The 14,284-nt window shown below is 41.3% G+C and overlaps 1 protein-coding gene across 1 annotated transcript in view; it reads right to left on the bottom strand.

Annotated features, from left to right (window-relative positions):
• The window catches only part of LOC129369963 (alpha-2-macroglobulin-like), a 34,971-nt gene that overhangs the window by 7,697 nt on the left and 12,990 nt on the right, over positions 1 to 14,284 (bottom strand). Inside the window, exons 14-21 of the mRNA XM_055045666.1 lie at positions 14,088 to 14,233; positions 13,718 to 13,867; positions 5,230 to 5,361; positions 3,717 to 3,798; positions 3,441 to 3,585; positions 540 to 765; positions 311 to 437; positions 66 to 187 (exon numbers count right to left, since the gene is read on the bottom strand). Coding sequence (XP_054901641.1) covers positions 66 to 187; positions 311 to 437; positions 540 to 765; positions 3,441 to 3,585; positions 3,717 to 3,798; positions 5,230 to 5,361; positions 13,718 to 13,867; positions 14,088 to 14,233 — 1,130 coding nt within the window. The remainder of the gene's footprint in view (positions 1 to 65; positions 188 to 310; positions 438 to 539; positions 766 to 3,440; positions 3,586 to 3,716; positions 3,799 to 5,229; positions 5,362 to 13,717; positions 13,868 to 14,087; positions 14,234 to 14,284) is intronic.

Here is a 14,284-nt window from a genome sequence, read left to right as displayed (position 1 = left end):
TTCAAATAATAAAAAAATATTATGCTTCTTTCATGCTTTTTATGTTTTACATTCAGAAAGCCAACCTCTACTCTGAGAGAGCGGGTCACTGTGTCGATGCGTCCTCTTTCTGGAACCTCCACGATCTCGTTCTCACAGGAAGCGTGAGACGGAACAGCTTCAGCAGACACAGTCACATTCACAGTGCCTTAAAAACACCAACACACATTTCACCAGGCAGCAGAAGATTTGGTTACTGGCCACAGGTTCCTTCTTCAGCCTCTCAACCTTTAACATCCCCAGCAGTGACAGCAGCAGTTCTCATCCTCACCTAATACTGTGGGATTTATGGTCCAGCTCAGGGTCTTCTGCTCGTTGGCACACAGGCAGGAAGTGTACTGATCCCCAGAGAGGGGGGTGAGGGTGTAATCTGAGGAGGGGGCTGCAGTCACTTTCATCTGTTGAAGAGATACAGCTTAGGGTGTTGACACTGGGCTACACTTAGTGAGTTGGTAAGGGCCAACTTTAAATCACTTAGTTGGTTTAAAGTTGGCCCTTACCATGATGCATTTGGTCAGGTAGTTGAAGACGGTCGCCTTCAGCTCAAAGTTCTCCCCCCGGATGATGGAGTAAGGCAGGGTGAGCTCCAGGAAGAAAGGCTGGAAGACAGTGAGCTTCTGACGAGGAGCCAAACCAAAACCCTGAGGGGACAAACAGAAAGTCTCCGTCTCCCAGGTGGTGATGGTGTCTGGGACAGACAGGGACATCTCCTTGGTTCCAGAAGGCCTTGATCAACACATACACAAACACCAAACTCAATACTTTGAGATTTCACAATGTTGTCATGTCGACATTATCAGCCAATAAATGCTTGATATCGACGATCGCCATTGGTTAACACATTAAAAGGTTCTTATTTGACCTGACTCTGGACACTTCAGATATTTGTCATCTGAAGATCCATATCTGTTGCAGTGGGATGAAGCATACTGTACTGTAACATAAAAATGAGTAATGTAGAGTAAATGTAGAGTATCTGTGTGCCAGGATAGATTTGCTGTACAAAAAGAATAGCTCAAATAGAGTTTAAATCAAGATTGCAAATAGTATCAAAGTAGGCAGTAGCATTTTCTGACTGTGTTGCCTTTTTTTAGAGGTTGGTTTGGCTCTAGTGGCCTTTATTTGATAGTGAATTGACAGGAAAGTGGGTAATGAGAGAAGTGGGAAGACATGCAGCAAGGGTCACAAGGCCAGGAATGGAACCTGTGACAGCCATGTTGAGGAATAAGCCCCCCCCCCCTCCCGACTGTATAACCTTTAACCATTCAGAGTATATGCATGTGTGGCCTGGTATTTGATGGAGCGTAAGAGACATTTTTCCAACAAATACTAAGTTGTGAGTACCGACTGCTCCTTATGGGGCCCAAAGGCCAGGCCTTATTCGAGGAGATTTGTTTGGGGTGAGAGATCAGGTGTGAATTGAGTTTAGGTTAGATTTACGTACAAAATAAATAATTCTGTGTTTCCACCATCTCTTTTAGCTAATTGCATGCCCATGTAAACACACGCACACACAGATCACATGCGATCAAAGCTAAGATCAAATGAAATGACATGCGAGGCAACGCGCTCTGTAAGGTATTGCTGAGAAGATAGAGGCCAACAAAAGGAATTAGAAACTATTGTTAGATGTCATTTTGCTCTGTTAGCCCATGAGGGTAGCATGACAATAGACCAGTGCTGTATTTTGGTATTGTTGAAATAAGAATTTTAAAGTAACACAATAGTACATAAGTTAACTTTTAGGTTAAGATAAACTTAGATACAGATCCAAACTGGGACAGCTGGTGACTCTCTGAACTTACATAAATTCCTAATCAGAATACTCCTTAAGGAACATTTCAGACAGGGAGTGTATTGGCTATCAGGGCAATAAATTCTTTACTCAGGGTTGAATAGTTCAGGCAAACATTAAAAACTATAGAAGTCTGTTACAACATATAATCAAACATATTGGTATATTTCTTTAAGCATTAAAAAGCATGTTTTTAATTAGTTAGTTTTAGATCCAACTTATCGTCATTATTTAGCATTACATTTTGTGCAAGCTTGGTTAAAAATACAAACTACTTTCTTGTGGAAGCATCTCGAGGCAGAGATAACGCTGCAGAACCACGCCATAAATCAGGTCGAAGCCTGGTACGAGAAGAGCTGGGGGTTTGGGTCTCAGAGGTAATAAAATTAACATTAAGACAGCCCACACAAAGGAAAACACATCTCCTAATGCATATATTTAAATGAGGAGAATACACATTCTATAAAAATGGGTTGTTTTACAGCAGAAGTTCGAATCTCTGTGCTGAGTGAGAGTTTCCCGGAAGATGCATCTTTTGTCTTTTGTTTTTCCTTTTTTACTCAGTTCTTTGTCTCTGTTTTGTCATGTCTTGGACTTTTAATAATCTAGGTGAGATGCTTGCTGTAACATTCTGTATTGCATTGAATTCTTTGGATAAAACTCTGAATATCTGAAGTCTGACGTCGTATGATTGCTCTTTTCTCCCTCCACATGCAGACACACAAGAACCTAGGACGGAGGAATAAATTAACGAGCTAAATCAAGTTATTCCTCTTTTTAAATTCTTAACAGTATCAATAAATGAAATCAATTAGTTCAACTCATTGACTCTTTTTCAACCTCATACACTAAGAATCTGTCTGGAGAAAGGATAATTCTCCAACAACAGCACATACAGGTAATTGTTAGGTTTAAGGTGTAGTAAATGTTGGACTATAGAAATGAATGAAATCTAAGAAATTCAGAGCTCTGTGAAGACAGAATGACATACTATGTGTGTGTTATCTGCCCATGCATGCCTAGAACAAGGGTCTCCTGTTGCCTTCCAGTCCTGCAAACTTTAGATGTGCCTCTGCTGCACCTCACCTGAAGAGAATAATTAGGTCATTAGCAAGGCTCTGTAAATCTTATCTACACAAGGACAAGCTAATTCAGCCATTTCATTCCAGTGTTTTGTACCAGTGGCACATCTAAAAACTGCAGGACAGTGGCCCTTGAGGACTGGAGTTTGAAACCCCTGGCCTAGAACAAACCTTGCAGCCGTACGTTCTCCCCATGAATGTATTCAGACAGCAAAATAGCTCCATCTACAGGAGGCCTTAGACATCACATCAGGACGCCTCCTAAGTATCTGATCCAGAAGTTTCTTAATCCCAAAGTAGGGAAATGTATTTTTTATTGTAATAGAAATACAGAGTATGGGAAGAAACCACAGAGGATCTCCCAGAAACCCTTTGGGAATGACATATCCCTTCTGGCATGGTGGACGCCTCGAAATTTCACAGAATTATCCAGATGTGTTACTCCTGGTCTTAGATAAGTGGAAGGCAGATATGCTTCATTTCAGTTAGGAAATCATTTCATTGCATTCAAAACGGAAACTCACCCAACTTCCACCAGATCCCAAATCCACGTCTCAGGGAAGAACATGCGAGCGGTCTGAGCGGGAGGACGGACGGCTAAACCACCTCGTAAAGAGGATCTCATTCCATGTCTCTGAGGGTGACGCGCTTGACTCCACAAAGTTCGCTCTATGATAAAAAAGTTTTTAAAAACAAAACAACACAACCTCTCCCCCCCAAAAAAAACCCAGAAAACATTACAATGGGAAATAGTTGAATTAAATATGCAGGTGTTACTTGACAAAAAGAAAAAATACAACCTTCTCGATAGAATATGTTTGTATAGAATCTTAGGCATGAAGGACGGATAACCAAGTTCGTTACCATTTTCAGTCCTATATTCTGTATGAAGCAGACAAAAATAAAAATGTGTTATGTAGCCTTAATTTGTCCATTTAAAAGGCAGATAATTACATAATGTTATAAATATTTGACCCCTGACAGATTTGTTCAGTTTTGTTTATTCTCTTTGTCAAACTTAAATGTTTAACATCACCAAGAAGTGTTTCATATGTGACAATAACCTGAGTAAATTCAAAATGCAGTTTTTAAATGATGATTTTTGTTCTTTCAAGAAAAACGCTGGTTAGTTCCACTTACCTCAATAGAAAATGAATTATTATTTAACAGAAAATAAACAATTTTTTCTCTAAAAAGCTCGTTATACGGCAGACCTCAGAGGTTGAGCCTAAAATGGTTTTCATTGTAAAAACTATTAACAAGGTAAAACTTACAAAACATAAGGCAAATTCTTATGATCAAATTTTGTTGTTCAGAGAATAAACTGGCAATTTAGGTACTGAATACATAATAGATTTTGTTTTACTGGAAGCTAAAAAAAAAAAAAAAAAAAAGTCATTTCCATTACAAATAAAAGCAAATAGATTCAGGAAACACAAAATAAAATATGTCAGCATCTAAACCAAAAGTAGCTAAGAAATTTTCACTTGAATCTTAATGTGTATTTAATTGTCCAATCATTTCTCAGTAATTTAAAACATGTGTTACTTGAACATTTAAAAATATAGGATACATTTCTTTTTAACACATTTATTCAGTGACCATTATGCAATAGCTCACGTCATAATTCTGTATCTTTCCCCACAAACGTTTAGAGCTTCTAAACAATTTTCTAAGGAGCTTTTTATAATTTGCTCTCTGATGCGTTCAGGCAGTCAGAGCTCAACGGGAACATGGAAACTATAGAAAAAAGAAAAAATATTTTGTTGAAAACTTTCTTGCTCGGATGACATGGTTTTTCAGATGCATCACGAATGATACCTTTAAAAAAACTGCAATGAAAACAGTGTTTGCATCACGTTTCAGCAACTGGATGTTTTACTGGCAGAAAACACAAAGAAGACGACAGGAAGTGGAAGGAGGAAGTGGAAGGAGGAAGTGGCATGTTTTCAGTGACATTGTGTGACCGACTTACTCATCTGATTTCAGTCGTGTTTCTCTTTTAATGGTAGACCACAATAGCACAAAAATTTTATTTTTAACATTAGTAAAAATTTTGGCGAAGTTTTGTGCACATATTTGTGATGACTTGAATGAATTTAAAAAATTAAAAAATTAAATAAAATATTCAGAGTTGAGATTTACTAGTAAGTCCAGACTTGGTAGACAACTTATTTTCTAAATATAATTTCATTTGAAAACTACATTTTGTAAAAATTTAAAATTTTAGGTGGAGTAAACATTTCATTGGCATTTTGGTGTTATTTTACTAACGTTCAGTACATAAAATAAAATAATAATAAAAAAAAATACCAGAAAAAGTGTGTCGGCATCATTTCTCTCTTGTTGAGTGCTTCTCTTTGGTCTCACAATCACACAGTCCATTGGGTCGTCCACGTCATACAGTGCAGTCGATACAATCTTGACTGGAAGCAAGTTAAATATCTGAAAAAGAAAAACCTGCTCACAAATAGAACTGTGCGTCTTTATGTTATGATGTTTTTGTTAATGATCCAATCACAGACATCTTTTAGCATTTAGGTCCACATTCCACTCCAGTAGATGGCGGTAATCCACAACAACATGTTTCTTTCCAACCGCCATAAAAAAAGAAGAAGAAATTTTTTTTTTGATTTTTGATTTTTACCAAAACATTTATTTACAATAATAATAAAACAATTTCCTTTTTTTTGTTTTACAATAATCCTATGTCATACATTACAAAAAAAATACATTATAATAAAACATCAGTATAAATTAGTTCATTATTTTCTGAAATGATGCACAACACTTTGTCACATCCCCATAACTCTAAAAAACCCTGCACATTCCCAGTGGCCCTGTGGAAAGCAAACTCCAAACTCAGCCTCGCCTTGATGTTTACTTTCCACAGAGCCACAACATCAACTTGAGGTCTATCCTGCATCTTGTCTCTTCGAGTTATATATATAGCTAATTTTGCCTCGGCTAATAAATATTTTAAAAGCCTTGACTTAAAACTAGTCGCTTTACTATGACGTACTCCGTTAATAAATAGTGCATCGGTAAAAATCATTTTAAAAAGACTAAAAACAGTCGATAAAAAACTAAAAAAGACTATCAAACGTGTGCAATCTATAAAAACATGAAAAACACTCTCTGACAACCTACAAAATGGACACTCATTTATAAAACCAGGACTAATCACCGATAAAAATGCGTTGGTGGCTATAGCGCCATGGAGTATCCTCCACTGGAGGTCGCCAATCTTTTTTCTAATCGGCGGTTTGTACATTGTCCTCCAGTGCATTGGTTGTCCTTTCAGTCTTTCAACCCACACGCTGACGTCCCTCTTTCGAAGTGTTCTCTTGTTTAGAATTTTCACACAGTTTTTATATAAAGTCTTTGGTGCCATTTGCACAAATCCATTTCTGAGTCTATGGTCTTTAGCAGAGGACCGCTGTCCTCTTCAAAGCTTGGACTCAGAAGAACCTTAGGAAAAGGATATGTTTCTTTTGGCAGGCATTCTCCATCCTTGTATGCCTGAAATAAACTCCTCTTTTCCAGTCAATCTTTCTCTTATTCTCATCAGGACACGTTCCATCATTCTTGTAGACCTTACTTTCAGTGCGGCAGCGACCTTCTGGGCATCGCCAAAGTCTGCTCCTGACGCTCGAATCAGCCTCTTTAAGGTCACCATTCCGGCTCTAGACAGCGTCTCTGTTAGTCCCAGGAACGTGTCCTCTTCAACATCCAGTCTTGCTCCGTACACCAAGGGTTCTTCTAATAGCCAATGCAGAGAATCAGTCATTTCCGCTCTACGCAATCTAAAAAGAGCACATGATTTAAAAACGCTCTGATAAAATTGCGGAGTTCCTTTAAACCTTAGAAGACTAAAATTTGTTAAAAACAGAGCAGCATCCAATCCAAAGGAATTCACGCGTCTTAGAATGCAACTGGCTACATCCTTCCACACAGGAGATCCTATCAGGTACTTTTGTAAAAACTGTATCCTAAACACAGTGACTCTACTGCCCAGGTGGACAAGGCCCTGGCCCCCCTCTTCTCTGGATAAAAACAACACCGACTGTGGCACCCAGTGACGATTGTTCCAGAAAAAATTAACCATTTCCGTCTGTATTCTTGCCAGCAGCCCTGATGGTGGATCTAGTACAATGAGCTTGAGCCATAGTTGTGATGCGACCAGATTATTAAGCACTAACACTCTTCCTCTGTACGACATTTTTTCATGCAACTATTTCCATTTCGCAAGTTTGTTTGATATTTTTTGTTCTAGGTTTTCCCAGTTTTTTTCAACAAAACTTTTCTCGCCTAAATACACGCCTAGATATTTTAGGCCATCTTTTCTCCAGGTCATGCCTTTGGGGAGAGCCGGGAGTCCGTCGGGCCACTCGCCAACAGCCAGGGCTTCACTTTTTCCCCAATTTACTTTGGCGGCAGACAGCATGGAGAACTTTCTTATGATTTCTGTTAAAACGCTGACGTCTTTTTGATCTTTAATAAAAACCACGAGATCGTCAGCATAGGCAGACAAAACCAATTTGTCTTTAAAACCGGGTAAAACCAAGCCGTGAATGTCTGATCGCATCTTCTTTAAAAGGGAAGAGTGCATAGAGCATTCCCGAGAGCGCGCAGCCCTGTCGAACGCCTCTACACACTCTAAAAGGAGCACACAGGCTGCCATTGATCTTCAGCACACTCTCAATGTCACCGTACAACACCTGGATCTTGGCGATAAGACCCTCGCTGAACCCAAACCTCCTCATTACTTTCCAGAGGAAGTCGTGTTCAACGCGGTCAAAAGCCTTTTCTTGATCTAATGAAATCAAGCCTGTCTGTAGACCCAATGAACCGGAGACTTCCAAAATATCCCGAATTAGGTAGACATTGTCCACCATGGACCTGCCGGGGACGCAATAGGTCTGATCCCGGTGGATGACCTGCTCCATGGTTTTCCCTAGCCTAGTGGCCAGGGCCTTGGAGAGGATTTTATAATCTGTACAAAGGAGGGACACGGGGCGCCAGTTCTTAATTTCTTGCAAGTTTCCCTTCTTAGGCAGCAGGGTGATAACTGCCCTGTGGCAAGACAAGGGGAGCGAACTGGTAGACAGACTCTCGTTGAATACGTCGAGCACGTCTTGGGCCAGAAGCTCCCAATAGGCCTTGTAGAACTCGACCGTGAGCCCGTCAACGCCTGGAGACTTCCGACCCTTCATGCCAAGGAGGGCTGTGTGTAGTTCCTGCAGGCTCAGAGGCCGTTCCAACTCCAGGTTGGTCTCCGCAGAGACCTGAGGTAGTTCCTCACAGAACTCCTCCAACAGTTCGTCGTTCTCTCTGTGTTCGCTGCGGAACAGAGAACGGTAAAAATCCACAGCCCTCCTTCTTATCTGCCCCGGTTCGCTCAAATGTCAAGTGTCCGACAGCAAGGAGTGGGTCATTTTCCTCTGTCCGTGTTTCCTCTCCAGGCTGAAGAAAAAGCCAGAGGGAGCATCCATCTCTGTGATGACCTGTATCCGGGATCTGACCAATGCGCCTTGGACTTTATTTTCCAGCAGGTTTGCTAAAGTTAGCTTTTTAGATTTGAGAGCTTCAAAATACTCTCGATTTCCTGTGGAGTTACTAAGTCGTTCTAATTCCACTATACTCATCTCCAGATCTCTGATAGATCCGGCAATATCACGAGTGACATTGACAGTGTGCTGTTGACTCAGCAGTTTTATTTGAACCTTTCCATAGTCCCACCACTGCCTAAGAGAGCTAAAATCAGCTTTCCTTTCCCTAAAACCAGCCCAAAAATAAGTTAAAACCTCCTTAAAGCTCTGATCATAAGTTAAAGCAGAATTAAAATGCCAGTACGCGCTTCTAGGTAAAATGTTTCTGATAAAAACACTACCTTAAAGCAACGAATGGTCTGTAAAAGCCACTGGTAAAATCTGGCATGTTTTAAACACGTTAAAATGGTGTTTAAAACAATAAAAACGATCTAAACGAGCTAAAGAGATTTTACTATCAACAATGTGGGACCATGTATACTGCCTGGCGCCTGCATGCATCCTCCTCCATACGTCCACCAGGCCATGAGACGAGACCAGCTGCTTCAAGACCTGTTGGGCCGCCGGATGTGGCTCTGCCTGATTGCGATCTAAAAACTCGTTCTCAGTAAAATTAAAATCCCCACCTATAAAAACATAATTCTCGGTCCCGCAATCACCCAGCCTCTCCCCAATTTTCTCATAAAAACATTTCTTCTCTGCATTGGCTATCGGAGCATAGATATTAATAAAAAACATATTTAAACAATCAAATTTTGTCTTTACTATAAGACATCTCCCTTGCACCACATGTTCGATTTCTATAGAAAGTGGGGTGAAAGCTTTTGAAAAAAGAAAACCCACCCCCGGACTCTTGGAGGTGCCATGACTTAAAATCACCTCTCGCTCCCACTCCTTGCCCCAGTCTGTTTATATTGTACAATCACTATGTGTCTCCTGTAGATAGACGATATCAATTTTCTTTTGTTTCATCATCTGATAAATCAATGCCCGTTTTTCAGCCTCCCTCCCCCCATTTAGATTCAAGGATGCTATTTTAAATGAATCCATCTTAGGTAAAAGGCTAAAACAAACACACCAAAACATTAAATAGATATTAAAAACTACTGTAGGCCTACATCATAAAATTGTTTTCTGGCTTTAGACATTATTTTCTTTAACCTAAAAATTTCTGTGTCTGTGAAACCTGAGTCCTCTTTATGTCTAATGTGATGCCTTGCGGAAAAATAGAAATTCTTAAATTTGGGAAATAGCTCTCAAGTTTTATCCCTCTGAGACCTTTTGTTTGTTTTAAAAGGTTCTAAATGTTTCAACCGGGTATCTCGGTTCTCTACTCGTCTGAGATACGGAAGCTTCACTGGTATCTGAGAAATAACTCTCTTCATCACTGCTGTCCGATACCTCCCTGTTCTCCACAACCGGCTTACTTTCCTTCTTACTGGCCTGCACAGAAGCCACCACATTTTTCCTCTTGCTGCGCCGTTTCACCGGGACACAAGCTTCCAGCTCCAGTTCCTCCTCCACCTCACCTGTTTCTCCCTCCACTCCAGCCACTATAAACGACTCCACTGTCTTTTCTTTGTACCTGTTTCTCCCCCTGAACCTCCCCCCTCGCTCTGATCTCCACACACTCGATGCTCCTCATCACCCCTCACATCCTCCTGTTCTTTCTGCACACCATCACTCTCCTTCCCTACACTTCCACCCACACCACCATTCACCCCATCACCACACCACCGTGCTCTCATCCTCTCCTATACTCGCACCATTACCACCGTCCTCCACCGCCTCTTTAACAATGTTTTCTGTCACATCCTCCTCCACCACCGCTGGTTCCCCCGCAGCGGCAGCCGCGCCAGCAGCAGCAGCAGCGGCAGCAGCAGCGGCGGGGTTCTCCCGCCGCAACATTAGCAGTGTCTCCCTCCACAACATTCACCTCACTATTTGTTTTTTTACCCTGCTCAGCGGCAACAGGCTGCTGCTTTGCCGAGTCCGGCTTGGCCAGTTCTGCCTTATCAGGGCACATCTTTATGATGTGGCCCTCCTGCCCACAACCAAAACATTTCATCTGCCCTGATGTGGCAAAAAACATAATCAAAATCATCCACTCTAACGTGGAAGCGCAAATTCATTTCCTCATCCTTTCTGTTCAGTATCATAAATAACTGTCTACGGTGAGAAACAACATGTTTCAACAGCGGTGATTTACACCCGGAAAGGACTTTTTTCCCCGGCGACACCACCTTTCCGTGTCTCGACAGTTCTTTAATCAAAAATTCATCACTGATGAAAGGAGGTACGTTTGACAGCATTATCTTAGTGGATGGTAACGTGAGCGGTGAAACTTGTAAAAACAATCCATTCACCGAAACACCCTTTTCCACCACCTGCTGTGCATGTTCCACCTTCTCAACAAACACCACTGCCCCATTCATACGTGCAGCCGACCTTATATTCCCGTGCCCAATGATCTCACCCACCGCCAAACAAACTTCCTCCATGCTGCACGGAGAACCAGCACCCACCTTAATGCCTTTCTTCCGTGTCAGCGTGGAGAACGACCCACCACCGACAACACTCACCATTGTTGCCGTCAGACGCCGACGGCCACACCCCAAACAAACGAACAAAAAAAACCTTAAAACGTGATAAAACTAACACAAAATTACAATTGAACAAGTAAACTAGTCACCCAGTGAAAAAAATAGTAAGAAAAACAAAGATAGAAAAGATACACAATCGCACTCTCACTCACTCTTCCTCTGCTCCTCCTCACACACCCTCCTCTCACAAGAAGAATTTTAATTTTTTATTTTTAGCAATACATTTATTTATAAAAAGACAATGACAAACAAATCAAAACAATCATCCGTACAATATCCAACATTTACAAGAGAATTTTGTTATACTCCAAGTTGTTCTGTTCTGAAATGGAGCATAATCTGTCCTCGAAACCCCACAGGTCCACAAAATCTTTGAGGTTGCCTGTTGCTTTGTAAAAACAAAACTCTATCCTCAGTCTGGCTTTCACATTGATTTTCCACACATCAGTGACACTCAATTGAGGTCCAGCCTGCATCTTATCGCGTCGAGTCAAATAAATAGCCATCTTGGCTTCGGACAATAAATAATTTAAAATCCGTGATTTAGAGGCCGTGGCTTTACTATGAGGAACACCAGTAATAAAAACAGAACTGGTAAAAGCTATACTAAAAAGATCAAAAAAACTCGCCAGTACAGTGAAAAAGACAGGCAATCGGGCACACTCAGTAAAAACATGAAAAACGCTCTCGGATAACCTGCAGAAAGGACACTCATTTACTACGCCAGGACTAATGATCGATAAAAAAGAGGTCGTGGCGATGGCGCCATGCAGTATTCTCCACTGTAGGTCCCCGGTCCTTTTTCGTATTGGGGGCTTATACAACGTTCTCCATTGAGGCCGAGAGCCTCTCAGTCTGTCATCCCACACGCACTCGGGTCTTTTGCACAAAGTCTTCTTATTCAGGACTTTTGTGTAGGCTCTGTACAATGTTTTCGATCCTGTCTTACACAGATCCAGGTTCTTCTCCAGGTCTCGAAGGAGGGGACCGCTGTCTTCCTCAAATCTCGGGTCCAGAAACAGTTCCGGAAAAGGGTCTGACGGGTCAGGGTGACACTCCTTTGCAGCGTGTTTACGCAGGAGCTGTCTGTCCTCCACCGTCAGGCGCCCCTTCACTTTTTCCAAAAAACGTCGTGCAAATCTCGCTGACCGGACCCCCAGCATCAAAGTGACCTCCTGACCGTTGTCAAAATCCAGTCCAGCCACCTGGATTAGTCGCCGCAGGGTCACTATCTTGGCCTTAGACAGCATGTCGGTTATGCCCGGAACGCTGCCGTCAGCAACATCCAGACGTGCACAGCACACTAACGGCTCCTCTAACAGCCAATACAAAGAATCACTCGCGCTTGATCTGTGTACCTTAAAAAAGCCACACAATTTAAAAACACTTTGATAAAATCGAGGTATCCCTTTTAACTTTAAAAGATTAAAATCGGTAAAAAAAACAGAGCCGCATCCAGCCCAAGAGAGTTCACACGTCTAAGAGCACAGCTGGCGCCCACCTTGACGCCGTACCTCCGCGTCAGCGTGGAGGACCAACCACCACGGCGTCCGAAGACGCCGGCCTCGCGGCCACACCCAATGCCCCCGAAAAACACCTTAAACCGTGACCAAACTTAACACAAACCAACAATTAAACAAGTAAAACAAATCACCCAGTGAAGAATCAGTAATAAAAAGCCAAAAGATAAAGAAAACCACTCGCTCTCGCACTCTCTCTTCCTCCGCTCTTCCACTCACGTCCTCCCCACACAAGAAGAAGAAGAAGAATAAGATTGCAAACCAGCAAACTGGAGAAATATGAATAATAAAGGAAGAAAGCTATAGAAAAAGTACATTTGGTTCTTTTTTTTTGTAGGTTATTTCACTCTGGAGTTAACGGAAACAAAGTGACAGATAATCCTGCAAAGAAGCCACTAGAAACACATTAGTGCAATTAGTTAGCTTCCATAAAACAGAAATAAAAAATCTAATAAAGCGAGAGACGTTGAACATTGCAATGGTAATGTGAGTACTGAGGAGATGATGAGACTACAGACCCTGTCACTTCACACTGTTAACATTATGGGGAAGAAAGAAAATAATTTATTCAAAACTTAAACGGAATTAAAGTTGAACTACATTTGGTTGATTTTCTTGAAAATACAAAATTAGAATTAAAATTATGGAGTAACATTTAGTAAATTAGCACATCTGTATAACAGAAGATAATCCTTCAGTGACGTTCTCGTCCGCACCATGCATCAGTCTGTTGTTTGCCAACCACCAATAAACACAACGAAGAAGAAAAAATCGACAACTAACCAGAGAGAGAAAGCTAACACTAATAAATCCATTTAAATAAACTACATATAGAGGAATGAACTGGCATGGCAAGAAACTCACAGGAATAGTAATGACATGAATATGGCAAGACGTATTGAGTAATAATGATTACAGGAACTAAGATCTAAGAAAGTAAACATTAAGGATCAAAAGGATCAAAATAGAAATGTAAAATGAAACCCAAAAATTCAGCAGTGAATTTGAAACAGTAACTTTATTTACTGAGGCATTCGAAAAATAAAGACAAGAGCTAAAGCTACTGGTAAGGTGTCATCTTTTCAGGCTGAATAAAAAGCTAGACATGTGTTTGTTGACACATTACCTTGTCTGCATCCAGAGAGTGTCCAGCCTCCTTGATGAAGACGCTCTGATCGATGGCGCTGACGCCACACACAGAGCCAGGCTGAGCCGTCAGCTGCAGCTTGATTTCTTCTGCTGGAACGGCTGGAGACGGAGAAATCTGCAGAGAGACCTGGTGCAGAGAGAACCTCATCAAACCTCTAAACTTAGTGGTATCCAATAGTTATTTACTCTGGGTTGTAAAAGTTTTTATTAGTGGAAACTACTTTTCTTCCTTTTTTGTAAGTTGCCACATCCGATATTGTTATACCAAAATATGTAACTACAAAAGATTGATCTCTGGATCAAACCTATCGAAGATTGGTTCCACCAAGTCGTTTTCTTGAACTGACCTTGTTGCTGAAGCATTCCTCGGTTAAGAAGTAAGTACTGCGAACAATCATAGCCTCACTGGGCAGAACAGCGTACGCCACAACCAGGACTGCTGGAGCCATGTCTGCAGACACCGTCAGGCTGAAGGACACTTCACCTTCATTCACTGAAAAGTCAAACCAGTTATCAGAACCTTTGGCCAGCCATACGTCACTAT

This window comes from Poeciliopsis prolifica, unplaced genomic scaffold, assembly GCF_027474105.1.
Source record: "Poeciliopsis prolifica strain line A6 unplaced genomic scaffold, Auburn_PproV2 SCAFFOLD022, whole genome shotgun sequence".
NCBI classification, from domain to species: domain Eukaryota; kingdom Metazoa; phylum Chordata; class Actinopteri; order Cyprinodontiformes; family Poeciliidae; genus Poeciliopsis; species Poeciliopsis prolifica.
The sequence above is the reverse complement of the archived record's forward strand: the minus strand, read 5'-3'. Positions and strand labels throughout refer to the sequence as shown.